Source organism: Stegostoma tigrinum, chromosome 13, assembly GCF_030684315.1.
Source record: "Stegostoma tigrinum isolate sSteTig4 chromosome 13, sSteTig4.hap1, whole genome shotgun sequence".
NCBI lineage: Eukaryota > Metazoa > Chordata > Chondrichthyes > Orectolobiformes > Stegostomatidae > Stegostoma > Stegostoma tigrinum.
Window position 1 is genome coordinate 77,170,596 of NC_081366.1, and position 26,338 is coordinate 77,196,933.

A 26,338-nucleotide genomic window follows, 5' to 3' on the forward strand; every position below is an offset into this window, starting at 1 on the left:
TCAAACAGGTAGAACTACAGCATCAGAATCCATAATGGGGAAACAGGCCACTTGACCCAATAAGTCCACACCAATCCTCTGAAGAGCATCCCACCCAAACTTATTCTTGTAACCCTACATTTCCCATGGCTAATGCACCTCACCTACACATCCCTGAATACTATGGGCAAGTTAGCATGACCAATTCACCTAACTTGAACATCTTTGGACTGTGGGAGGTAAACCATGGAGAGACAGGGAGAACATGCAAACTCCACACAGACAGCTACCCCAGGGTCGAAATGAACCCAGGTTGATGTTGCTGTGAGGCAGCAGTGCCATTCCTCAATGCGTCAGTCAACAAATCCACCACGGGGTTATTTACTTCTATCTATTGTAAGCTTAGGAAATATCAAAAATGTTTAAAAACCTTTCTAAAAAGTTGAACAGGAAAGGTGGTCTCATGCTGCTACTTTTTAGTAAATACACTAGTGGTGTTCTCCAGTATTAGAATGTTGATTTCAAGCCAAAATAGGTGTTCTGTTAATTACATGAAAGAGCAACGTGACGTATGAGTTTCAGTACTGGTGTGTTGCTGGTATGTAGGTCAAATAACTAAACAACTGGTATACCACATAAAAAACAAAACATACCTCTGACTGTCTGCAGAGAGCATATCAACTGTACCCAAGCAATCATGTTTGTAAAACTCAAACATGTCCATCACTCGATGTAATTCTGCTACTGGTCAACTAAACAACCTAACCAATGATTAGAATTACATTAGAAACCATCTTAAAGACCTTCAGTTGGACTCTCAATGCATTTCATTTACATAAACAACATATTTCACACAAAGCTTCCTGTTCGATGTAGGCAAAAGGATGTTTCCATATACACTGCACCTTTTTATTGAAAAATTTTTATGAAGAGTGCACACCCCATTGCAAAGCCCTGACTAACCAGAGTCTACCTGCCTGGTCTAAGGCTGAACAGCTAGTTGAGATTACTGGCTAACAGATCCAATGCCATCCCCATGTCAACTACTGTCTAAACAATCAGCACCTCCTTCTCAGGCAGTATAAATCAGTATTCCCTTCCAAAGTCTGCTCCACCATCTTAATCTCTATGGCAAGATGGAAACATTCAACTCCAAATTTCTTTTTAACAATGTTTAAGTTTGTACTACAAGAAACCATTTTTACCACCTTAGTTGTTTCTGCTGTGTTTTGTACATTTGTCTCCTTCTCTGTTTTGGTATCTGGTTGCATAGAGTCTGCTCCTTCCACTTCTTGCTCCGTTTCCTTCAGTAAATCCTCTTGGTCAGCTTCTTCATTGTCTGACTCTCCACTTCCCAAATCCTCAACCAAACCTTCTTCAATAAGCTCTGATTCACTCTCAATAGCTGCGACAGCTTCTTCTAAAACTTCGTCTTTCTCTTCAGATTTTATTTCTGGTTTGTTTTCTCCCTTGGAATTCTCTTTCCCAACTTCTTTTGAAGGAGAACTTTCAGAGGCTCTTTGCTCTCCCTTTTCTCCATCAGATTTTGGAGGGTTCTTGGATTTGCTAGGTAACTTTTTCTTAGAGGAAGGGCTCCGGGAACGCTGCCGTCTTCTTTGAAGAGAGAAACAAAATATAAGAACAAGTTTATACTATGAAATTAGATTTAGTTTGGTCAATACATGAAACTTAGCAGCTGACACGACTGATGATGAATACACTGATACTGGAGGAGGACAGAATTAGCTTGGCTGTTCATTCTAAGTAAGTACTCTACTGAAGTTATGGTAATTGTGGAGCCAAGTCTGGTCCAACATTCAAAGTGAAAGTTCACAGAAAAAGACTCAACTGAAGCATGTCAAAGTTGGGAACACAACGTTCGACCCAGCTCTCATACTTTTTCTTAACACGCCTCCTCACTTCTTGAATCTTGAGTATCAATTACAAATCTGCAACCAGCTATAAAAGAGCACTCTAAAGATCGACTTTGCATTTCTTTGTTTCTATCCAATTCTATCCTTACATCAGAAATAGGATGTTCTGACAGTTCGCACAAATTATTTAAGTATTTTTGTTTTCCTGATTCAAAATTTTTGAATTTGTGGTTAAATGTTAGAAGTTTTCCATTTTCAGTACCGGTATTTACAAATGGAAACTGAAGGCAAATTTGGAGGTTCATTCAAATAATAATTGAACAATGAAACCACAAATAAGCAACCTAAATGACAGCCTACAATTCTTGCCAATGACAAATACCATTTCCAGGCCTGACATTGTCAAAATCATTTTAACACTAAGTCATGAATGGGTGTGCTGTAAAATATCAATTGTTAGAACAGCACATGACCTTTCACATGAAAGATAAATGTTTTAGGTCAGACAGAAATTACTTTTACTGATTTTCAACAGCCAAAAAACCCAGTGAAATTTATTTGCCAATTTTATTTAAAAGCACTGTACACAGCCAGGATGGTGAACATCATGCTCAATCCAGAGCCAGTACTGAAGATACTGTAAATTTAAAATCAACACAGTTCCAACAAAAGATTAAACTAGCTAAAACGGCAACTAGAATCTTTCTTTCTCTAGGTGCTCTTAAAAGGGCAAAAGTAAGACATAAATATTTAGAGAGGAGATACAGAGCTTGGGCTCTGGACAACAGCTACCATTGGTCAAAAGCTGATGACTGGAAATGTGCCCAAGGCCGAATCAAGTCCAGATTTCTGAAGACTGTCTGGCCACAGGGTATTATAGACAGGGAGGAGATGTGAAATCAAGAAGATAGACCTACTGAGTTTCTCCAGTGCTCTATCAGCATCACTGAAGAGAGAAAAAGACTTAACATTGTGTGCCCAATATGATTCTTCTTTGGAACTGAAAGGGGTAGAAAAAATGTGTTTTATGCTGTAGAAAAAAAGAGCAGCGAGTGGTACAGATGGAAAAGGATGGTGGTTAAGAAGAGATATGTGTGAATAGTAGTATTAATGGTGGGTCTTAGCAGCAGAAAATAGGTCAGATCTGCTGAATACAAACCATGCAAATAAGTCAATGGGGGCACAGTGGGCTAATAAAAACGGAAGACAGAATTCATGGTCAGACGTTGCTGAACTCAACGTTAACCCATGCAGGCTGTCAAGTGTCTAAGCAGAAAATAAAGTGCATCCCACCAGTGAACACTGGACTTCACTGAATATTGTAACAGGCCTAAGACAGAAATGTAAGCATAAGAGCAACATATGGCAGAGAAGTAAAAGGTTAAGCATTTTCAGGCATAGAGCAGAGGTGCAGTCTTTATTGGGTCTTGCCAATGTTGAGGAGCCAACTGTGCAGCGAATATGGTAGATTGGATTAAAGAAGTAGAAGTAAATCACTGCTTCACCTGAGGTGATTACCAGATGCCAGACCTGCTGAGTTTCTCCAGTATTTTCAGTTTTTGTTTGTTTCCACCTTCTGCAATAGATTGCTTCTATTTCAGACTTTAAAAAGCAAGGTGTTGTGTTTGTGTTTAACCAGGAATCAACACAGGCCAACAAGTCTGATGCGTGAATGGTACTTGATGCAATATAGGGTATGGCTGGTGTTTTCGATGATCACAAATTTTTGGAAGGGAGATTTGGGTCTCAGAGCTTGAAATAATTGAATCACAATGTTACAATGACACGGATGAGTATTTTAGATGAACTGAGGCAAGGTGCAGCTAGCTGAAGTTAGATAAGTGAAAACAAGCAGTCCTAAATGTATGATCTGAAAGCGACTATAAAAACAATTACCTGTCTGCTTCATCCTGTTCTTTCAACAGTTCTTGAACCTTGATGCTTGGTTTCTGAAACAATAGATTAAATACAAATCATTACAAATTTTGGCCAGCCATATAAAACTGCTCAAGTTCACCTATGTTCTTCACATGGAACCCACATTCCTTAAATATCAGAGCTACATATCCCAATATCAAATTATGAGATAATACAAGCCAAATTCAGAAAGTCAAACACAAAGCTGTTGGAGGTATTTCATTTCACGTCAAGTGAAAATACAGTAAAACAGCTAAAATTCAATTAACCTATTTCAATGAAGACATGGCTTTATGAAACAATAAGCAAACATACAATGAACAATACATCACATTACTCAAAAACTGTTAACTCTCATTCGGTTTGCCCCGGGACACGTTGAAATCTCAGACTTTTATCTCAATGTTGACTGAGTAACTGCAATGCTCAAGATTCAGCCCATTTACAGTTAAAAATGAAGAGTTACCAAACAATTCCTGCTGACAGTAAAGAATTAAATACCTCAAACACAATGGCTGAGAGTGACCAATTAATAAGCTGAGATGGCAATATTTCTGGACAGAGTAATTTTTTAAATTTTCATTTATTTGGTAGTACATAACTGGCATACTACTGAAAACAGACAGATTGTCAAAGCTTTTTGTATTGAAGTATGAACACTAATATACTAAATTTCTTCTTTCATTTCCCTTCGAGCAGCGACTCTCAAATATTTTCGAAAAGCAAGTGCATAAAGACCAGTGCGGGGTCTGTGGGACCTTTTCCTCTGATTTCATCATCCACCGTCAAAAATGTTTGAGAATTAAACTGGTCATACCCCAGTGTTTTCACTCGCCATTACACTAACAGTAATGGCAGAAATGCATTTGCTGCAATCCTTAACAAGGTGATGACTCATTTCAAGGTGGACAGCTTCAGTCTCACGTCTGACTCCGTGCTCAGCTAGTACATTGTTTTCAGCTACAAGTGTTGAGAATCCACCTCATAAGCATATGTTGCATTGGTAACAGAAGTCTTACTGATAAAGCAACAGTTATTATTGTTTGTGACTGTTTATGCCATGACTCAAACTAGGTTACTGCATGGTGCCACCTGAATTCTGGCCTATTCTCTCATACAGCCTCAACCCTAACACTGCACACAGCAACTTGCTTTTTGGATCAGACCAAGATTTTAAGAATCACTGCTTTAAAGTAGAAACATGTTACAGTGAGATGTGGTAGACCTGTTCAATTGTATAGGTTTGGTAGAGTAAATAATAAAAAGAATTTGCACTGACAGCAGGATCAGTAATAAAGATCATTGACCAAGAACCACAAGGCAATTATTAAGACATTTAAGGAGCCAGTTCATAATTTGAAAGAATGATGGGAGCTCATTATGTGGTAAGTACTACAAGGGAACTGAATACACACTTGCCTAGGGAACTGTCCGCCAGCCTGTGCGATTCTCTCTCACTGCAAGGTGATCGAGGCCAAAACATTCAATGTTTTCAAGGAGTTATATATCGTTCTTAAGGCTAAAAGGATCCAAAAGTATGAGGCTAAAGGAGGAACTGGGTTCTAAGTTGGATGATCAACTATAAACATCGGCTCAAAGGGCTGAGTGGCATGGTCCTGTTCTTACTCTTTATGTTTACAAAAGAAAAGAGGGCTACAAAGCAAGAGATAGGGAGCCAGACTAATTAAATAAGTGTTTCAAAGAGCTGAGCCAGGTATAGTCAGTTGAATGACTCACACCTCTTCTGCACTATACCACATGGAGCTCATGGAGATTCACCACCGAATTATATTAAAATGTATTTAGCGCCACAGAAGTGGCCATACTGAACAGATAGCTGCTTTGTTAAAAAGGCCACCACTTTAGTTTCACTACTTTAACATTTTAGCAAAGTCATTTGGTACTACTCAAATAATATTATGCTCAAAGACAATTTAAGCAAAACATTACTTACCTTTAATACAAGTGTCTTATATTTCTGAGATGCATCCACAGTTACTTTTCGGCCATGAAATATTAAAGGTGTTTTCTTGTAATGTTTAACCATGTCTACCATACATTTCTTTGACTCCATTTCCAGAAATGCCTGAGTTACAATATTGATATGTCAGGAGACATTCTACACGAGATTGGCCACAATCAGTCATATCTTTAACATATAAACTAACTACATAAAAGACAAGCTTGTAAACAGTGCCTGGCCCTCGTCATATTTAGCCTTCCAGGTGAAGAATTACCTTCTCCACCACATTTTTCCTACCCATGACTGGTACAAGACTGGATAACTCCTGAGGAGCAGTGGTTACAAAAGCACTGAGAAACTAAACTCAGTTAATAATCTAAATGTCCTGTTTACAGATAATCCCCTTCACAATTTGTCAAGGTTTTTCTTAATATATATATATAGAAAGGCAATGGCAAAGTTAAACTTAAATTCCCAAACCATACCTACATTAATCCAGAGGTACACAGGGGACCAAAACAAGTAAAAAAAAAACTTAAAGGCTCCTAAAAGAAATCTGGACGAAAGGATAGCACTCCAAACAGAAGGAATTCAATAGGCGCACTGGCATTTTCTTCATTGCTAGCGTGTTTTTTCCATGATGCACAATGCACTTAAATCATTGAGTCAAGTTATGAGTGACACAGTAAATTTTCTTTTGAGAAATTCCCAATATATAATCGATCCCTCCATCTCCCTTAAAAAAGAAATACTTTGACAGTACCTGATTCCGGAGTCTCATCACAATGTAATTAAGCACTTTCCCAAAGCTAGTACCAATTTTCACAATATCGGCATCCGAGTAACCAGAAGGAGGGAGGTTCTGGAGGAGTGCCACCCTGCCACCACTCCTTTCTTGCTTTTGCTTCTGTAGAGATAATAAAAATGCATTACAAACACATTACAATTAACTTATGAATTTTCAGTTCAAAAAATACAATTTTTCTTTTAAGGTAATGTCAAGTACTCTCTAAACTATCAGTGCCTCAGAAATATTTATGTAAGTTCTTAACCATAAAATATCCCCAGATGCCAAACATTTGCACTCTAATTACATGGACCGAATTTCTCAGTTGAAGCAATCAAGAGGTCAGGTCAGAAGATTGCAAGTGGGAGAAGTAAGCCATTTGACTTGTCAAGCTTGTACGCCCAACTCCACATTCTTGCCACTGTCAAGCAAATGTCTATCCTGTCTCGGCCTTAAATATAGTCAACCCCTCACTGTTCACTGGAGAGGGGAATCCCAAAGACCAGCGTCCTTTCAGGCTACCTTTGCCAATGTGGCTCATGCAATCTACCATATCTTCCACACCTCAGGGCACCTCCTTATGATTGTATGCGCTATTTCTTCCCATCAGACTCTTATTGTCATGCATTAATGCATTGTTGGTATGCTTTAACTTTCCAAATCTCCATTTACACAAACTCACCCCCAACTACTTAATTTAAAGCCCTCTCAACAGCCTAAATTATACCATGTGCCAGCATAGTGCAAGTGAAAGCCATCCCAACAACATTGCAAGATAATAAAATGTGAGGCTGGATGAACACAGCAGGCCAAGCAGCATCTCAGGAGCACAAAAGCTGACGTTTCGGGCCTAGACCCTTCATCAGAGAGGGGGATGGGGAGAGGGAACTGGAATAAATAGGGAGAGAGGGGGAGGCGGACCGAAGATGGAGAGTAAAGAAGATAGGTGGAGAGAGTGTAGGTGGGGAGGTAGGGAGGGGATAGGTCAGTCCAGGGAAGACGGACAGGTCAAGGAGGTGGGATGAGGTTAGTAGGTAGATGGGGGTGCAGCTTGGGGTGGGAGTAAGGGATGGGTGAGAGGAAGAACCGGTTAGGGAGGCAGAGACAGGTTGGACTGGTTTTGGGATGCAGTGGGTGGGGGGGGGAGAGCTGGGCTGGTTGTGTGGTACAGTGGGGGGAGGGGACAAACTGGGCTGGTTTAGGGATGCAGTAGGGGAAGGGGAGATTTTGAAACTGGTGAAGTCCACAGTGATACCATTAGGCTGCAGGTTTCCCAGGCGGAATATGAGTTGCTGTTCCTGCAACCTTCGGGTGGCATCATTGTGGCACTGCAGGAGGCCCATGATGGACATGTCATCTAAAGAATGGGAGGGGGAGTGGAATTGGTTTGCGACTGGGAGGTGCAGTTGTTTGTTGCGAGCTGAGCGGAGGTGTTCTGCAAAGCGGTCTCAAAGCCTCCGCTTGGTTTCCCCAATGTAGAGGAAGCCGCACCAGGTACAGTGGATGCAGTATACAACATTGGCAGATGTGGAGGTGAACCTCTGCTTAATGTGGAATGTCATCTTGGGGCCTGGGATAGGGGTGAGTGAGGAGGTGTGGGGGCAAGTGTAGCATTTCCTGCGGTTGCAGGGGAAGGTGCCGGGTGTGGTGGGGTTGGAGGGCAGTGTGGAGCGAACAAGGGAGTCACGGAGAGAGTGGTCTCTCCGGAAAGCCGACAGGGGTGGGGATGGAAAAATGTCTTGGGTGGTGGGGTCGGATTGTAAATGGCGGAAGTGTCGGAGGATGATGCGTTGTATCCGGAGGTTGGTAGGGTGGTGTGTGAGAACGAGGGGGATCCTCTTAGGGCGGTTGTGGCGGGGGCGGGGTGTGAGGGATGTGTTGCGGGAAATACGGGAGACGCGGTCAAGGGCGTTCTCGATCACTGTGGGGGGAAAGTTGTGGTCCTTAAGGAACTTGGACATCTGGGATGTGCGGGAGTGGAATGTCTTATCGTGGGAGCAGATGCGGCGGAGGAATTGGGAATAGGGGATGGAATTTTTGCAGGAGGGTGGGTGGGAGGAGGTGTATTCTAGGTAGCTGTGGGAGTCGGTGGGCTTGAAATGGACATCAGTTACAAGCTGGTTGCCTGAGATGGAGACTGAGAGGTCCAGGAAGGTGAGGGATGTGCTGGAGATGGCCCAGGTGAACTGAAGGTTGGGGTGGAAGGTGTTGGTGAAGTGGATGAACTGTTCGAGCTCCTCTGGGGAGCAAGAGGCGGCGCCGATACAGTCATCAATGTACCGGAGGAAGAGGTGGGGTTTGGGGCCTGTGTAGGTGCGGAAGAGGGACTGTTCTACGTAACCTACAAAGAGGCAGGCATAGCTGGGGCCCATGCGGGTGCCCATGGCCACCCTCTTAGTCTGTAGGAAGTGGGAGGAGTCAAAAGAGAAGTTGTTGAGGGTGAGGACGAGTTCAGCTAGGCGGATGAGAGTGTCGGTGAAGGGGGACTGGTCGGGCCTGCGGGACAGGAAGAAGCGGAGGGCCTTGATGCCATCTGTATGCGGAATGCAGGTGTATAGGGAATGGACGTCCATGGTGAATATGAGGTGTTGGGGGCCATGGAATTGGAAGTCCTGGAGGAGGTGGGGGGCGTGGGTGGTGTCACGGACGTAGGTGGGGAGTTCCTGGACCAAAGGGGATAAAATGGAATCCAGATAGGTGGAGATGAGTTCGGTGGGGGAGGAGCAGGCTGAGACGATGGGTCGACCAGGGCAGGCAGGTTTGTGGATTTTGGGAAGGAGATAGAAAACGGGCCGTGCGGGGTTGGGAAACAATGAGGTTGGAGGCTGTAGGTGGGAGGTCCCCTGAGGTGATGAGGTCGTGAATGGTGTTGGAGATGATGGTTTGGTGCTCGGGTGTGGAGTCACGATCGAGGGGGCGGTAGGAGGTGGTGTCGGAGAGTTGGCGTCTGGCCTCGGCGATGTAGAGGTCAGTGCGCCATACTAGACGCCAACTCTACGACACCACCTCCTACCGCCCCCTCGATCGTCCAGTTCGTCCCCTCCCCCCAGTGCACCACACAACCAGCCCAGCTCTCCACCCCGCCCCCCACCCCCCACCCACTGCATCCCAAAACCAGTCCAACCTGTCTCTGCCTCCCTAACCGGTTCTTCCTCTCACCCATCCCTTACTCCCACCCCAAGCCGCACCCCCATCTACCTACTAACCTCATCCCACCTCCTTGACCTGTCCGTCTTCCCTGGACTGACCTATCCCCTCCCTACCTCCCCACCTATACTCTCTCCACCTATCTTCTTTACTCTCCATCTTCGGTCCGCCTCCCCCTCTCTCCCTATTTATTCCAGTTCCCTCTCCCCATCCCCCTCTCTGATGAAGGGTCTAGGCCCGAAACGTCAGCTTTTGTGCTCCTGAGATGCTGCTTGGCCTGCTGTGTTCGTCCAGCCTCACATTTTATTATCTTGGAATTCTCCAGCATCTGCAGTTCCCATTATCTCCAACAACATTGCTCCCACTTTCAAGAGTGCCAGTGCCACATGAATTGAAATCTAATTCTTCCTCATCTGTCCTACAGCCACGTATTCAACTCTCTACACCCGATCCCAATTTGCTCATGGCTCAGGTCATAATGTAAAATTTGCTTAATGGTTTTGCTTTATATTTCAGTCTCAGTTGCTTATAATCCTGCAAAAGGACCTCTTTCTTAATCTCAGCTTTGTAACTCATTGGTATTGATGTGGACCACAACTGGATACTTAACCTCCCACTTTAAATCACTCACCGGTTCAAATAAATGCCCTTAACTACTGCACTGAACATGAACAGCATTTGGGAATCTCACTTTAAAGCCTGCAGTGAACAAACTCACACCTCAACTATGGTGCCACCTAGTGTAAATACATTACCTTTTTGTCACCCATATTGAAAGATAACATTCGTGTGATCAGTTTGCTCATCTTGCCTGCAGCGGTTCACCTTATTGGACAAGTGCATGAACTAAGAATCCTTCATCTTGCTTACAATCACAGTCTCCTGATGACAGATCAAAGCTGAAGTATTCAATCTGATAGGTGTGCACTAACAGGTCAAGAACCGGATTTCCTTCGTCTTTGTTGTATATAGCTGGACAGAGCTTTCAACTTTCTAGGCAAGCCCAGATAAGACTGCAACTATGTAACAAAGTCAAACAACGTAGGGAGTCTCAAATTTCAAACGCAATTTAAAAGGCAATTGAAAGAATTTGTAAAGGCTTCAATTTCAGTGTATTTTGTGACGCATTAAAGTTTTTTTCCCCCATTTTTCATTTAATCATTGTTCAGATGACAGTGGGAAGAATCAGCATCAGTACACAGGCAACATGAAAGACAGAACTAAACGTACAATTTTACTGTATTGACATAATAGCAAGAAAAAAAATGCAGTGGCCAAAACATTTCTGAAATATTCACAGACCAATGATTGAGTTTTATTACCTTCAAATCTATTTCCTTGTATTTGTGAGACATGCCCACTCGAACCCTTTTACCATAAAGGATTGCTGGCTTCATACTGTAAAATGCAACTGCTGTTTGTGCTTGGCCATTTGTAGCCATTTCCACAAATCCCTAAATTATGATTTGAAAGACAAAATTCAAAGTAATACTTACGATAAAAATAAATGTACTATCAGATCAGTCATGTTCTACAAGTGTGACCAGAAATTAACAAAAAATCCACAGAAGACAATAATTTTTGTTTTGTGAATATCGCAATTTTATTGACAATGAGCTAATAGATCTGATATGCAAATTAAAAGTTCAGCTTCAATACACCTTTGAGAAGCAAACTTGTCACCTGAGATGCTGCTTGGCCTGCTGTGTTCATCCAGCCTCACATTTTATTATCTTGTCACCAATGCCTCAGTTTTAAGCATTATTAGACTGAACGTAGCTTGCTAATTTCTCTTTACAGAAGACAAATTTATTTTACTCACCTCGCTCTTAGTATTTAAAAGCAAGTATTTTGTAATGATTCCAAAAGGTTGCGCAAGTTGTAGGATATCTTTCACTTTGCATTTTCCTTTTGGTAATTCTGTTATGTGAAGCACTCGACCAGGTTCATCCATTTGCTTTGCAAAGGAATAACATAATTGTTTATTCGAGTACAGAGTATTCCACTGGAAAGTAATATTCAAAACTATACTTCCCGTTCCCTCAATTCTTCACATCACACAAAAGGGAAAAAAATGCTGCTTTAACTTCATTTGGCAGTAGAAGAATTTCCCCGGAGATTATTAGAAAGAATGATGAATGTTAAAAGTTGTCATGAAATGCAGTTTTATTTTAAATATTGGCACTTGGTAATAATTACTAATATCACGAAGTTCAACTGGGAGAAATTTGGCTTTCACCCACAAAATAGGTGAGTAAATTCAATATTAGAGACGAGGGTACTTCTGCACTGATATTTTTACATTTCTCAGCATAAAACTCGCCACATGATGGAAGTTCAGCCCAATTTCCTCAATGCAGCTATTATTCACTTCCTCCATGCAAGAGTTTTAAGGCTTAAGAATGTGAACTACCTCAGTTGGTAAATGTACTATTAACTTGTTGAACTTTGACTTTTCAGATGGATCATGAACAAAATAATAAGTCGATCACCGTTGGACAGGTTTATATAAAATGTTACCAAATAAAGTTTAAATATTTTCCTTGGTTTCACCAACTTACAAATCTGCACCTTAGTTACCTGGCTATACCTATTCCTTTTGCCAATATAAAAGATGAACTAGGCCATTAAAAAGAAAACACCACTGCAATTACCCATGAGGTAGAATTGAAAACCATGGAAGTCATATTAAATTTGCACAGAAGCCAGCATAGAATGCACTTTCTAAGATACAATCTGGGTCTCCAAATTATTAAAAAAAGGACAAGCTAGATTTGAAGAAGTTCAAAAGAGATTTATTACAATGATATCTTGACCAAGGGGGTTTATTTATTCAAAATAACTGAATATTACTGGGATTCTTTTCTCTAGAAAACAGACTGAGGCAAATTCGTTAGAGATCATGGGATTATGATATTTAAGATTATGGAATGGATCAATTAGACAGACACTGGGACTTTCCACTTCCAGGGAGGCCAGACTAGAGGCTATAAATATGAAAGAATTGCTGGTAATTCCATTGGAGCATTTAGGAGATTTTTTTTCCCTCTCTAGAGACTGAAACTCACTACTGAAAGGCGCATTGCATAGATAGATGCACTTAAGGAGCAGATTGATAAATACATAATGTAGAAAGTAACAGAAGGTGGCTTTAATGGCGTTAAATGAAATTGAGTGGATGGGAGGTTGTTGTAGCATTAACACTGCTATAGAACTGCTGGACAAATGGAATTACAGCAAACTATTATAACTAGCACCTTATAAACTGGCACTCTCAATAAACCTGCAGAAATTATATATCAAAATACCACAAATTTACTGCATTATTGTGATCTCCTCAATGGCTAAGTAATCAGTTACTGGCACGAATGAGAAGGCTGTCTGCCGGTAAGTCTTATTTAAGGTAAAGTTGTATTATTAAGTGCTTTACGCTGTAAATAAAGTATAACGGTGATGTGTATACCCCGCATTATGTTTCTATTGCGTAGTGTGTGTTTTTACATTGATTACATGGACCTCTTGATCAACCAGAATATTCTATCAACTAGCACAGTCCTGGTTCCATAGGGATCAGAGATAATGGGAACTGCAGATGCTGGAGAATCCAAGATAACAAAGTGTGGAGCTGGATGAACACAGCAGGCCAAGCAGCATCTTAGGAGCACAAAAGCTGACATTTCGGGAAGGGTCTAGGCCCGAAACATCAGCTTTTGTGCTCCTAAGATGCTGCTTGGCCTGCTGTATTCATCCAGCTCCACACTTTGTTATCCTGGTTCTATAGGTGCTGGTTAATAAAATGTTTGCTGTAAAATGTAATTGTAAGGTATGCAGTTAACTTCCTCGGGTTCTAGCTAAAACATGGCAGGAGAAGTCATACAAGACTGTACTGATCAAAGAGATTTCAACCTTATCAAAACGAATGACAAAACTGTTAACATCACTCGTCTAAGATCAATGCAATACAATATATTTGAAGTCATGATTCTTGCTCTTATTACTTCCACATTTAACATTAAGAATGTTTCATACCCTTTTCAATGCTGATTTAAATTTCATTGAATGCATCAGCTGATCCAAAACTAAAGGAACAATTTCTCCCAATCTGATTGAAATAACCTATATCACCTCGAACTGATGCAATTTTTTTATATCTCTGATATTATTCATACTGTAATAAAGTAAAAACTGACCAAGTTTCGTTTGTTCTGCATATCACCTTTGCGGTTTCCTGAAAAACAAACCAAAACATATGATTTTGGAATAATACTCAATTACTTCTATTTGCATAGTAATAATTAACTTTTATTTTTTGGTGGGACTAGCTTGCATCTCCCAATTTCAAACAATGCTGTATAATGCAGTTCAGATGTTAAAACCAGGTATTCAATTCTCAATAAGCGAAAACAGCGCTAGTGGAGTGCAATCCTCCACTATGCTATGTTAAAATCACAAGTCACACAATACCAGGTTTATTTAAAATCACAAGCTTTCGGAGCATTTCTCCATCAAGTGAACTGAGCAGCATCACAAAAGCCTGTGATTTTAAATAACCCTGTTGGACTATAACCTGGTGTCGTGTGACTTCTGATTTTGTCCACCTTAGTCCAACACTGGCATTGCCACTTCATGTTATGTTAACACAGCTCTCAGCAACACCTTTTGCCTCTCCTTTCCCATTGTTCAAGGCCCAAATGCTCTTTCCAAAAGAAAGAAAAATTTACTTATACTTCTTTCAATTTCATATACTGTATTCATTGAAGCTTGAGGAAAAGGACTGTATCTTTAAAATGGCACTCTACAGCCTTCTGGACTCAACACTGAATTCAATAACTTTTGATCATAACCTCTGCCTCCGACTTGCTCTAGCATTTTTCTTCCATGTTTTATTGGTGGTGGTTTCTTTCTTTATCTAGAGACAATGGGAACTGCAGATGCTGGAGAATCTAAGATAACAAAGTGTGGGGCTGGATGAACACAGCAGGCCAAGCAGCATCTTCGGAGCACAAAAGCTGACGTTTCGGGCCTGGACCCTTCATCAGAAAAAAAGTCAGCTTTTGTGCTCCGAAGATGCTGCTTGGCCTGCTGTGTTCATCCAGCCCCACACTTTGTTACCTTTCTTTATCTATTCAGGTTGCATTTACTTTATTTTCCAAAATGTAGCAGTTCATACCTCATTCGGATATATTTTATTCTTTACCATCTCCATTCTCTTTGGTTGCTGCATTATTAGATCTTTTGTTATTTAATCTCACTTCATTGCTCCTTTCTAAATGAAAATCATCAACCTGAAACATTCTCAGTTTCTCCGAACTGCAGGATTTTTTAAAGTAATTTTATTGTTATTCATGACAATCAGACAGCTCTTTCTTGAGGCTTCCCCCTCCCCACCAAAAACCTGGTTCATTTTCTTTGAATTGAGTTGAGAAATCTTTTTATTAAGAATGTTCTTCTCAATGAGGAGCCTTCAAGCGAATCCACATTCAACAAGCTGTTCTGAAAAATCTCTGGTTATATTTTGACAGCTGTGACTAATTCAACCACAATAACTTGGACAATCCACAACATTTTAAACAAGTTGATATGCCTCATGTTCAAATATTAAAAGACTTTTTCAAAAACAAAAATGCAGACCTTCATCGAAAACTAATCAGTTCTTCCTTGGGCCATAGCCCATGAACCAGGGATCACTGAAATTGTGTATTAATATTTGAAACACACTGTTTACAGACCGACAGGGCAAAACATTACCTCTGCCAATGACAGCTGCAAACAGAACAATTCAGCTATTAAACGAGTTACAACCAAGGTTGCATTTATGGTCAGCAACTGCATAATAATAAAGGAGGAATGACTGCCTCAAACAGTCTCCATCGCCAACAACTTATTAAATTAAGTCCTCAAACAGTCATGATTTCCTGTTTGGCGGGAGCTTGGTGATGATCAAATTCTGATACCGCACAAATCTGAGTCCCAAATTTAAAGTGTGAAATCAATTCATTTATAATCATACCGGAAACACCCATTAAAAAAATGATATATCGAAGAGGATTCTTCAACTTTTCTTTTAAAAAGGGCAAAACTTTATGCAATAACACGACCTACAATCAGGAAATTAATAATACTCATTCTAGTCAGGTTCAATGGTTCAGCAGGATCATTCCAATAACATTTACACATGACTTGCATATGTGTCTAAATATGTTTTTGTAATGATGACTACTTCGGGGCCCAAAGGCCCTGTTCAAGTCCCACCTGTTCCATAACATGCCTGAACTGGTTGAAAAACAATCTCTCATAAGGTGACTCAACTTCCAGCACTTAGAAGAACAAAGAAAGGCTGATAAAATTATATGACCTACAAAGTGAACAGCGTGAAAAATGCGAGTATATCAATTATTTACTGTCCATAATAAAAGCTATAAATCCAATGTTACCAAAAGTCGGCATAAAATCAACTATCAGTAACTCTTGATTCCTGCACAAATCACATGGCTGCTCGAAGTGGAAATCTACTAAAAATGTCACCCAATTTGAAGCCTAATTTCTACTGAATATTGTTCTGGCCGATTGAATCTTCATTTATACATTTACATTTAACATGAGACGAGCAAAAAAAAATTTCACAGTAAACCTTACAATTTCATCCAAGTTCATGATGTATGAACTTTTTTTAACCATTTTGTGGGAAAAAAAGAGAAAATGCCTAGGTAGGTATTCAAACTTAATTGTGACAGCAGTCACCACCAGACCAATTTTTATGGACATGATGGCAGACTATTCCCTATTACTGACAGATATCTAAGTTTGTGGATAAAACTGTGATATAACCGTAAGCAAGAAGGTAACTAGAAACAAAAATTCTTACTTATTAATTTACTCAGCAACAAAATCATTTTATCCTAACCTCCATGAGGGTCCATTGCATCCAGCTGTCTGATAGCTGCAAGGAGTGCAGAAGCAGCATCCGGTGCAATATTGGTCTGCTGTGCAGATGGATTGCTCCTACATTTAAACCATAGGAAGATCAGCATTAAAATTCAAGTAGGTGCAAATTAACTATCAATAGATACAGCCAACACTTTTAAGAAAATTAATGGGAAAGTAATACAAATTAAGACTTAAAAGAATGAATGCATAACAATGCCCAAAGCAACAAGATCTGAGATGCAGTCGTATGGCAGAAGCAGATTTTAGTTTAGCATTCTTTTGATTCTTAATAGTAATATATAAGCTCTATACCAAAGAGCAACTTAATAATACAGAACTTTAAACATGAGGAGATAGGAAATTACTACCTGTAGGGAAGAGCATAGTTAGACACCATTAATAGAAGATAGCCATTCACAAGGTCCAACAGTGAATTCAGAAGAAAAAGTGAAGAGGAAGTATAACTCACTCCTATGGAATGGTTGAAGCAAATACTGTTGATGGAGTACAGGACAGGCTAACCAAGTTTGCAGGAGAATACAAGACTGTGTGACACCAAAATATTTAAATCAGCACAGACAGGAGGAGGCCTACATCCCCACCAGGTTTTCCTGCCACTGTGCAGATCTCCAAGGTCCATACATGACAGCAACTTCTAGAACTGGAAGCAGGCTATCGGCACATGAAGACCCTCCAACGACCTGCGCAGCAGAATCGTAATATTTGAGGAGGCTCAAGTGGAGTATAAGTACTGACATGGGCTGGTTAAGCCAAGTTAGCTGTTTCTGTGCTGTACATTCCATATGCACATTCCAGACGTTGGAGAAGAGCTTCTAAATTTTGCTACTTTTGAATGAGACATGCTTCTGTGACACAGAAAAAACAACGGGCACTTTTACATTCTAGTAATACTTCATGGAAGGAGGTCCTCAAACATCAGACTGATAATCACAGAAAGCAGTCTGAATTACCTTGTCGATGGTACATCTTCTGGAACCCATTGTGGGTAGCTGGAAATGAAAACAAGAATTTGTTAAGCATACATTACCAATCACTTCTCATTTCTTCCCTTCTGCTACTCTATTCCAACCACCATATCACTGAATGAAATAACAGTGAAAGCGATACAACACGGAGATCGGATTCCAAGAAGCAAGACTACGTTATAGCTGAATAATCAAAATCACTTGCTGATCATATCACATGGCAGACGTTTTCTTCCAGTTATTCACTGCAATGCTCATATAACAGAGGGTGCTACAGTCAATGCAAGTCAGTACAAGAAATGGGAAGTGCTTTCTGCCATCAGCTGTTAGCAGTGTCTGGATCCCGAGATTGAGTGAGAGACTTTAAAGCAAAGGCATTATAAAATTTTGCATATGAAACAGATTTGTGCCTTGTGTGCACTACGGAGAAGATATAGATGATCAGGGTGAACGAAAGGAGCTGATTTCCTTCATACATAAAAAGTGTTGATGGGTTCTGCAGGATTTCAAAAAACTTTTGGCAGACAGTAGGAAAAATCTTTTATGAGTTCTGAAAAAGGGTCACTGGATCCAAAATGTTAACTCTAATTTTTCTCCACAGATGATGCCAGACCTGTAGACCTTTTCCAGCCATTTCTGTTTTAGAAATCACTTATGAAGTCTGATTTTTCCAACTACAGGTATCACATGGCATAATAGGAAGTCACTGTGTAGTGCTTATACAAGCAATGCGACTTGTATTACAACTAGAATTGCCAGTCAGAACTGCAGCCAGATGGATTAGAATAAAAACAGACCATTATATGCTTTACACCAATTTTAAAAACTGCTTCTACTTTATCTCATCAAATTAAAACAGATATATGTTCATTGATCTAGACCAGGGCAGGGGCTTTTTGGTGTCAGCAGATTCTCAGACCATAAGCAAATTTCCGACATATTGATCTGCATTATAGCACTGTACACACATAATCAATTTGAAACTGAATGTTACTTTAACTGTTAAGTTATTGTACTTGGAGCAAAATCTGAAAACATTATCCATCGGCCTACATCAAACCACACCTTGACATTTAATTGTAAAACCGTCACTAGAACTTCCACTACCAACATCTTGGGGGAGTGCGTTGACCTGGATTAGTCACATAAATCAGCTAAGCATAAGTATATGTGGCTATAAAGGTAGGCTAGAAATCTTGCAGTGAATAACTCACCTTCTGACTCCCCAAAGCCTGTCTGTCATCTAAAAAGTGCAAGTCAGGAGATGCCTGGATGAGTGCAGCTCCAGCATTCAAGAAACTTGACACCAGCCAAAATAAACAACACGTTTGACTGGCACCAGAACTATAAACGCTGACTTACTCCACCACTGACATTCAATAGCAAACGTGTGCACCTTCTACAGGATGCACTGCAGAAATTCAAAGTTTTATAGGCAGCACACTCCAAACCCATGATCACTACCACCTAGAAGAATTGCAGCAAATACACAGGAAGACCGCCAGCTGCAAGTTCCCCTCCAAGACAAATACCATCCTGACTTGGAAATCTATTGCCGTTTCTTCAGTTTCAAAATCCCTCCTTAATGGGGCTATGCTAGTTCAAGAAGGCAGCTCACCACCATTTTCTCAAGGGCAAGGAGGGATATGCAATAAATGTTTGACCAGCCAGAAAAGTCCACATTCCATGAGTGAATAAAAAATTATACAATTACACTTATAGGTGAGAAAATGTCAAGGAAGCAACCAGTTTCACATTTTGACTTCCATAAAACACCACAGCAGGCCATGGCCAGAAATAACTGCTCCCTATCTACATCAATGATTTGGATGTGGGAGTCAATTATAATATTGACACATTTGCAAACGGTATGAATTGACAGGTGGGTAAAATGTGAGCAAACAGCAAAGAGGTTTCAAGAGAATCAGATAGAGAGAATGGACAAGACCATGGCAAACAGACTACTGTATGAACATAAGGTTATCCATTATGGCAGAACAACTGAGCATGGCGTTTCGTAACAGGTGAGAGATTGAAAATTGCAAATGCCCAAAAGGACCTAAGTGCTCCTGCTCAAAGTCACTGGGTGCTAGCACTTAAGTGCAGCAAGCAATTTGTTAGCAAGTGTCATGTTAGCCTTTACTGTCTGAGGATTTGGGCAAACGAAGCTTCAATTATGTAGAACACTGGTGAGGCTGCACTTGGGAGTCTTGTGTCGAATACTGGTGCACTTGCTTAAGGACAGATCTACTTGCTGGAGATGGAGTAGAGCAGAAGTCCACCAGACTGATTCCTAGGTCAGTGGGACTGGCCTATGAGAAGATATTGACTATATTGGGACTGTGGCCTCCGAATTTAGAATTCTTAATGCGATAGACAGAGTTGGTACAGAAAGATGAATGCCCTCACTGTGGGATCCCTGGGGTCTGGGAAAGTCCCAGATGATTGGAAAATTGCTGATGTAACCCCCTTGTTTAAGAAAGGATCAAGGCAAAAGATGGAAAATTATAGGCCGATTAGCCTAACCTTGGTTGTTGGTAAAATTCTAGAATCCATTGTTAAGGATGAGATTTCTAAATTCTTATAAGTGCAGGGTCAGGTTAGAACAAGTCAGCATGGATTTAGTAAGGGGAGGTCGTGCTTGACAAACCTGTTAGAATTCTTTGAAGAGGTAACAAGTAGGTTAGACCAGGGAAACCCAGTGGATGTTATCTATCTAGGCTTCCAAAAGGCCTTTGATACAGTGCCTCACGGGAGGCTGCTGAGCAAGGGGAGGGGCCATGGTGTTCGAGGTGAGCTACTGGCTTGGATTGAGGATTGGCTGTCTGACAGAAGGCAGAAAGTTGGGATAAAAGGCTCTTCTTCAGAATGGCAGCCGATGACAAGTGGTGTTCCACAGGGTTCAGTGTTGGGGCCACAGCTGTTCACTTTATATACTAATGAACTGGATGACGGAACCGGGGGCAGTTTGGCCAAGTTTGCCGATGATACAAAGATAGGTGGACAGGCAGGTAGTACTGAGGTGGGGAAGCTGCAGAAAGATTTAGACAGTTTAGTAGAGTGGTCCAGGAAAAGGCTAATGAAATTCAATGTGAGCAAAAGTGAGGTTTTGAACTTTGGAAAAAAGAATACAGGCATGGACTATTTTCTAAGCGGTAAGAAAATTTGTAAAGCAGAAAGTAAAGGGATCTGGGAATGTTGGTCCAGGATTTTCTAAAAGTTAACTTGCAGGTAGAGTCTGTGATTAAGAAAGCGAATGTAATGTTGTCGTTTATCTCAAGAGGGTTGGAATATAAAAGCAGCGATGTGCGTTTCAGACGTTATAAAGCACTAGTTAGGCCCCATTTAGAATACTGTGTCCAATTTTGGGCCCCTCACCTGAGCAAGGACATACTGGCGCTGGAGCGTGTCCAGCAGAGATTCACACGGATTATCCTGGAAATGGTAGGTTTGTCGTAGGATGAACGGCTAAGGATCCTAGGATCGTATTCATTAGAGTTTAGAAGGTTGAGGGGAGATCTAATAGAAACTTACAAGATAATGTATGGCTTGGAAAGGGTGGACGCTGGGAAGTTGTTTCCGTTAGGCGGGGAGACTAGGACCTGTGGGCACAGCCTTAGAATTAGCGGGGGTAAATTTAGAATGGAAATGAGGAGACATTTCTTCAGCCAGAGAGTGGTGAGCCTGTGGAATTCATTGCCATGGAATGCAGTGGAGGCTGGGACGTTAAATGCCTTCAAGGCAGAGATCAATATATTCTTATCTCACAAGGAATCAAGGGCTACAGGGAGAGTGCAGGGAAGTGGAGTTGAAATGCACATCAGCCATGATTTAAATGGCAGAGTGGACTTGATGGGCTGAATGGCCTTACTTCCACTCCTATGTCTTATGGGATGAAGAACCATGGACCAGAGACTCAGAATAAATGGCAAAGGATTTAAGAGTGAGATCAAAATGTCTTCACTCAGCTGGTGGTGAATCTATGGAATTCTCTAATTCAAAGGTCACTAAACCTCCGTCATTAAGTATATTCAAGACAGAGATTTATAGCTTTTTAGTTACTGATGACATCAAGGGATATGGGGAATAGCACAGAAATATGGCATTAAAGAAGATAATCAGCCATGACGTAGAATGGCAGAGCAGACATGAGCAGCTGAATGGCCTAGTTCCACTATGTTCCTTAAGGGGTTGATTTCAGGTGCTAAATTAAATAAACTTGGCTTCCTGGCAAAATTATCTCATACTGAGAGCGCTCAACGGTAAACTGAATTGAATGTATACAACTCAAAACTAAACTGTTTCCAAAAAACACCAATAAAAGTCTAGCCAAGGCAGTCAACGAGAGAGACAGCTAAAAAGGCAGGAATGGACTCTCCTCTTTCAAAATAATATGGCAATTATTCTTTCTCTTGACACCTGTGTAATATGTTGAAAATAATATCACAAACGTTTTCAAGTCCTCTTCAGTTATCCACTACCAACAACTCAAATTCTCCATCAATCTATCCAATCAATGCACCACATAGTGGAAGTGCTGTTATATTCATGTAATCTGTTATTAAAATAAATTGAGACTAGACTTCCCAAACAAAATCAAAACGTAAAATAATCTTATATGACCAATAATGCACATGTAACTCATGTACCCTACAAAAGCAATGGGCTCCAGTTTAAAAAAGTGGAAGTTAGTCTTTTCATACTAAAGAAGAACTGCATACATTTCCAAAAGCAGCAAGCAACGCCGTTTATGTGCTGGTTCGTTCTTATGCTGGTTCCAATCCTGAATAGGAAAACAAAATCACAATAGTTTTAGCACAAAAGTGAAATTTAAACTATGACTATATATGGTTAATATATAAACAATTTACTAATCTTCTGGAGCCGATACAAGCAAAAAAAACTGATCCAACAGTAAATACACAAATACAAAACAGCTGCCCAACAAAAATGCTGGAGGAAATCTTTGTTAACAAATGCCATTTTAAATCACAGGATTAAGCCATATCCTGTTATTTAATAACATATGCTGTGTATGCATGTAATTTGAATGCTTAGCTACCTGTATGCTGTGCTTCCTTGTTCAGAACGTAAAGTTCAATTTCTTCAGAAAAAAAATTACAGTTCCATTTAACTTTAATTACCTGTTGCACCTATATGGTTGCTTTTATTTGTCTGTTCTCCAAGACAACCTTTGCTCTTCCATAGTTCCTGACCTTATTCATGGAACGTTAATAGGCTGCTTGATCTTTTCTACATTCCAATCCAGTCAATATTACTGCAGCCCTATCTATTATTAGCATAGCAGATGAAACACCTACTTCCTTGATCAATGTGGCTCAGTACCACACTAGGTGACAATTAAGTCTAGAACTTATTGAAAGATTACTTCTATAATCACAGTTTAGATCTTCCTGGGTACGGATATCAAAACTGAATAATCTTGCACAGAACAGCCATACAATTTCAACAAGACCTGAATTGTTCAGTGAAATGAATTAATGTTGAATGAAATGTTGAGTGAAGTAAGATCAACATGCAAGCTGGACAAGATGATCTTTTTGCTCCAGATAGAGGGGGAAAAGAAACCATATTATCCTTCCAAGTGAATACAAGTATGTAGCAAGGAGGAAAGGAGCAAGCACTGGAAGGGGACAACAAATTCCTAACACATCTGAGCAAATTGTTCAGCGTTTGATGACTACCAACTCATTTGTATCATTTTGCATAATCATGGGCGGCACAGCGGCTCAGTGGTTAGCACTGCTGCCTCTCAATGCCAGGAACCCGGGTTCAATTCCAGCCTCAGGCGACTGACTGCGTGGAGTTTGCACATTTGCCCCATGTCTGCGTAGGTTTCCTCTGGGGGCTCTGGTTTCCTCCCACAGGCCAAAGATGTGCAGGATAGGCGGACTGGCTATGCTAAATTGCTCACAGTGCCCAGGGATGTTTAGATGAGGTGAGTTCAGCAAGGGAAACACAGGGGTATGGGGAATGGATCTGGGTAGGATGGTCTTCAGAAGGGTTGGGCTTGTTGGGCTGAATAGCCTGTTTCCACACTGGAGGGATTTATAGAACTTACCCCTAATCCACTGTTCAACATGAATGAATTTATCATTGTGTGCTTTGTGGAAGCTGCTATACAACGTACTCCTTTGGTACCAGTGAAGCTGCTATTCAGAAGTCAACTTGTAGAGTTGGGAAAATAAATGTAACTAACTGGGGAAAAGCAACTAAAGGCTGTTTCCTTTTTTTGAAAACTGAAACCAATCAATGTACGTTTCAATGAATGATCCTCGTTGTTCTATTTGTATCTGAAATGCTTTCTAATTCTGCTTCCATGCTCAATTCCTCACCAACCAAGCTGCCATTTTTCAACAAATTTTAGCATCATAGTTACTTCTGATGTAAAGTTTATTTGCCCCTCAAACAAAACCTGGTCACATTTTAATCCCTGTACTAAAGGAAAATTACATACACAGTATATATTATGTGAATAACAAGATTTTTCTGTAATTGGTGAAATAATAACAAAAGAAATAATCACTATCCTAAGCATTGCCTTTTCTGATACAAGTAGATTTGTTTTTAAAACAAATTAGGTATAAAGTTGGGTAATTTTATAAAGTTTGTAAGTTAGCTCGTGCAAAGTTATTACTCACCCAAATATAGTCAAATTCATTCTTCAAATTAAGCTTTCCCTTCGTGAATGTTTATCCATGTGATATCGCACATGACAGATTTATTTTACCATTCACAGCATCTCATTAAGGGACTTCCATGTTTGTAGACCACCCAAATGCAAACTCTTCCACTGTTTTCCCATATAATGACTGACGATAACTCAAGCATATACAAAAATGCTCAGAACCACTATCTTTGGGGAAGGGAATGGGATAGTAAAATGTTCAATTCATGTTAAAAAAGAAAAAGAAATACTGTGCAGATTGAGAAAAATATACTAATTCCAAGTTTTCTACCTTTCACATATTCCACGATGGTTCACGGGTATAGTAAGTCCCAAAACGGAGTGGAGAGAATGAGTGCGCTCACCTCTTTACCCATGCCAGGGATTCAAAACCATTCAAGTGCAATTGGGAACAGGAAATAAATACTGTCCTAGTCAGTAATTCCCAAACCCCCTGAAAAAATAAAGACAAAGCTCTACCATACTAGGGATCCTTAAGAGAACAAGAAGGATGATCATGCTCAATATTCTTGAAAAGATATTTGCTTAATATTAAGATCAACTCAGTTGAAAATAAGGGTTGTGGAAACTTGATACTTGACCATTGAAATTCAGTGTATTCTCTTACGTATTCTAATGCACATCCACAACCTTGCACTGAAAGATTTGAGATTTAAGGAAGTGGTAGGTCTTCCTTAGTTTGAACTACTAAGTCACTTGTCTGTTATTTTCAAATTGTAGTATGCCAGTAAGTGACAAGTGATTGGGTTTGTGAAGACCACATTGATAAGCAGGAAAATGACGAGGATAGAGAACTCAACACACAACAGAAAAAAAATTTGAGTGAAAAACCTAACTTCTCCAAGGCCTGAATTATACATAGAACGGGACCATTTCTAGCTTGGGAAAGAAGTGGGAAGAATGCCTATTTATTCAGACAGGGCAGAAACAAACTGATTTTGAAGAAAAACACAGATTCTGCTTAAATTGTCCAACAGGTTTACATCTCAACATACAAGCACTTCTGTTTAAAACCATCAGATTGGAAAATGGTAAGACTACCTTTAGCCACTAGATTCTAAGTTTTTAATGCCAGTTCTATACATCATCATGAACTGATAGTTTTTTTCTTGAAACAAAATCGTAACCACAATTTAGAGGAATATTCCTATCTTTTGCTGTTCTTCTCCTCATGCACGTTAATCAGTTATGACCGTTCTTCACTTCGGTAATTTTATCCTTAAATGTTTATCTACTTGTGTTATTTATCTCTCTAGACTTGCATTTCATTACGTTTCATCTTTCATATTTTCCATGTTTATGTTGAATGACAAGTTAACCAAAAATTAAACAAGTTTTAACAAATTTAAGTCCACATTACAAAACAAATCTGCTACCACAGAAGATGCGTGTAACGGAAGTTCAATAAAAGCAAGCTAAGCTACAGCTAAAGCAGAAGGATAACGGGGAGTCAGATAGACAATTGACAGTGAGGGCAGTAACATAAAAATACAGGCTTCTCATTATTTGAGAAGAGATATTCCCAAATTTCATACATCAGTGAAGACATAGGTTGAGAAGGAGAAGGGAAGAAGGCACAGAGAAAGGTGTACACAAGAGAAGTGTGGCAGACGAAGTGTCGGGGCAGGGGCAGGAGCAGCAGCAAAACAGCAAAAGGGAGAGAGAAAACAAATTCACACAACCTGAGGTAATATCTTCAATGTAGACAAGAGTGGTGAGCACCTATTGGTGGTACTAAACTTTGCCTGCATTAGTTGCAGGTGTCTACATCTGAATCAAGTTATTATGGGAAAAACACAAAAAAAGTTCCATTCTAACAGATTTTATTGATTTTATTCCTGTCTAATTCGGACCAAAAAGTCTGTCAGCTTTCTGCTCAAGTAATGGTTTGGTTCCAGGGCCTTTTGAGCACAATACGGGCGTTATCTATATTTCAATTAGGCAACACCACCGAAAGCAACTTCAAGCTCTTTCTTGATATTAACAATCTGGTTATTTGTTAAGAGTTTGATTAAAAAGATGAATCATTATAGTTAATGCTTTAGTCTT

At 40.2% G+C, this 26,338-nt stretch overlaps 1 protein-coding gene across 5 annotated transcripts in view; it reads right to left on the bottom strand.

Annotated features, from left to right (window-relative positions):
• The window catches only part of LOC125458380 (matrin-3-like), a 55,153-nt gene that overhangs the window by 15,666 nt on the left and 13,149 nt on the right, over window positions 1–26,338 (bottom strand). For 3 of the 5 annotated variants that reach the window (XM_059650795.1, XM_048543621.2, XM_048543623.2), the window contains 10 exons: window positions 22,302–22,363; window positions 17,566–17,604; window positions 16,572–16,669; window positions 13,858–13,895; window positions 11,490–11,624; window positions 10,990–11,121; window positions 6,497–6,640; window positions 5,725–5,856; window positions 3,750–3,802; window positions 1,188–1,593 (listed from right to left, as the gene is read on the bottom strand). In XM_059650795.1, coding sequence (XP_059506778.1) covers window positions 1,188–1,593; window positions 3,750–3,802; window positions 5,725–5,856; window positions 6,497–6,640; window positions 10,990–11,121; window positions 11,490–11,624; window positions 13,858–13,895; window positions 16,572–16,669; window positions 17,566–17,604; window positions 22,302–22,363 — 1,239 coding nt within the window. The remainder of the gene's footprint in view (window positions 1–1,187; window positions 1,594–3,749; window positions 3,803–5,724; window positions 5,857–6,496; window positions 6,641–10,989; window positions 11,122–11,489; window positions 11,625–13,857; window positions 13,896–16,571; window positions 16,670–17,565; window positions 17,605–22,301; window positions 22,364–26,338) is intronic. The other 2 variants (XM_059650796.1, XM_059650797.1) reach the window with 2 other exon arrangements.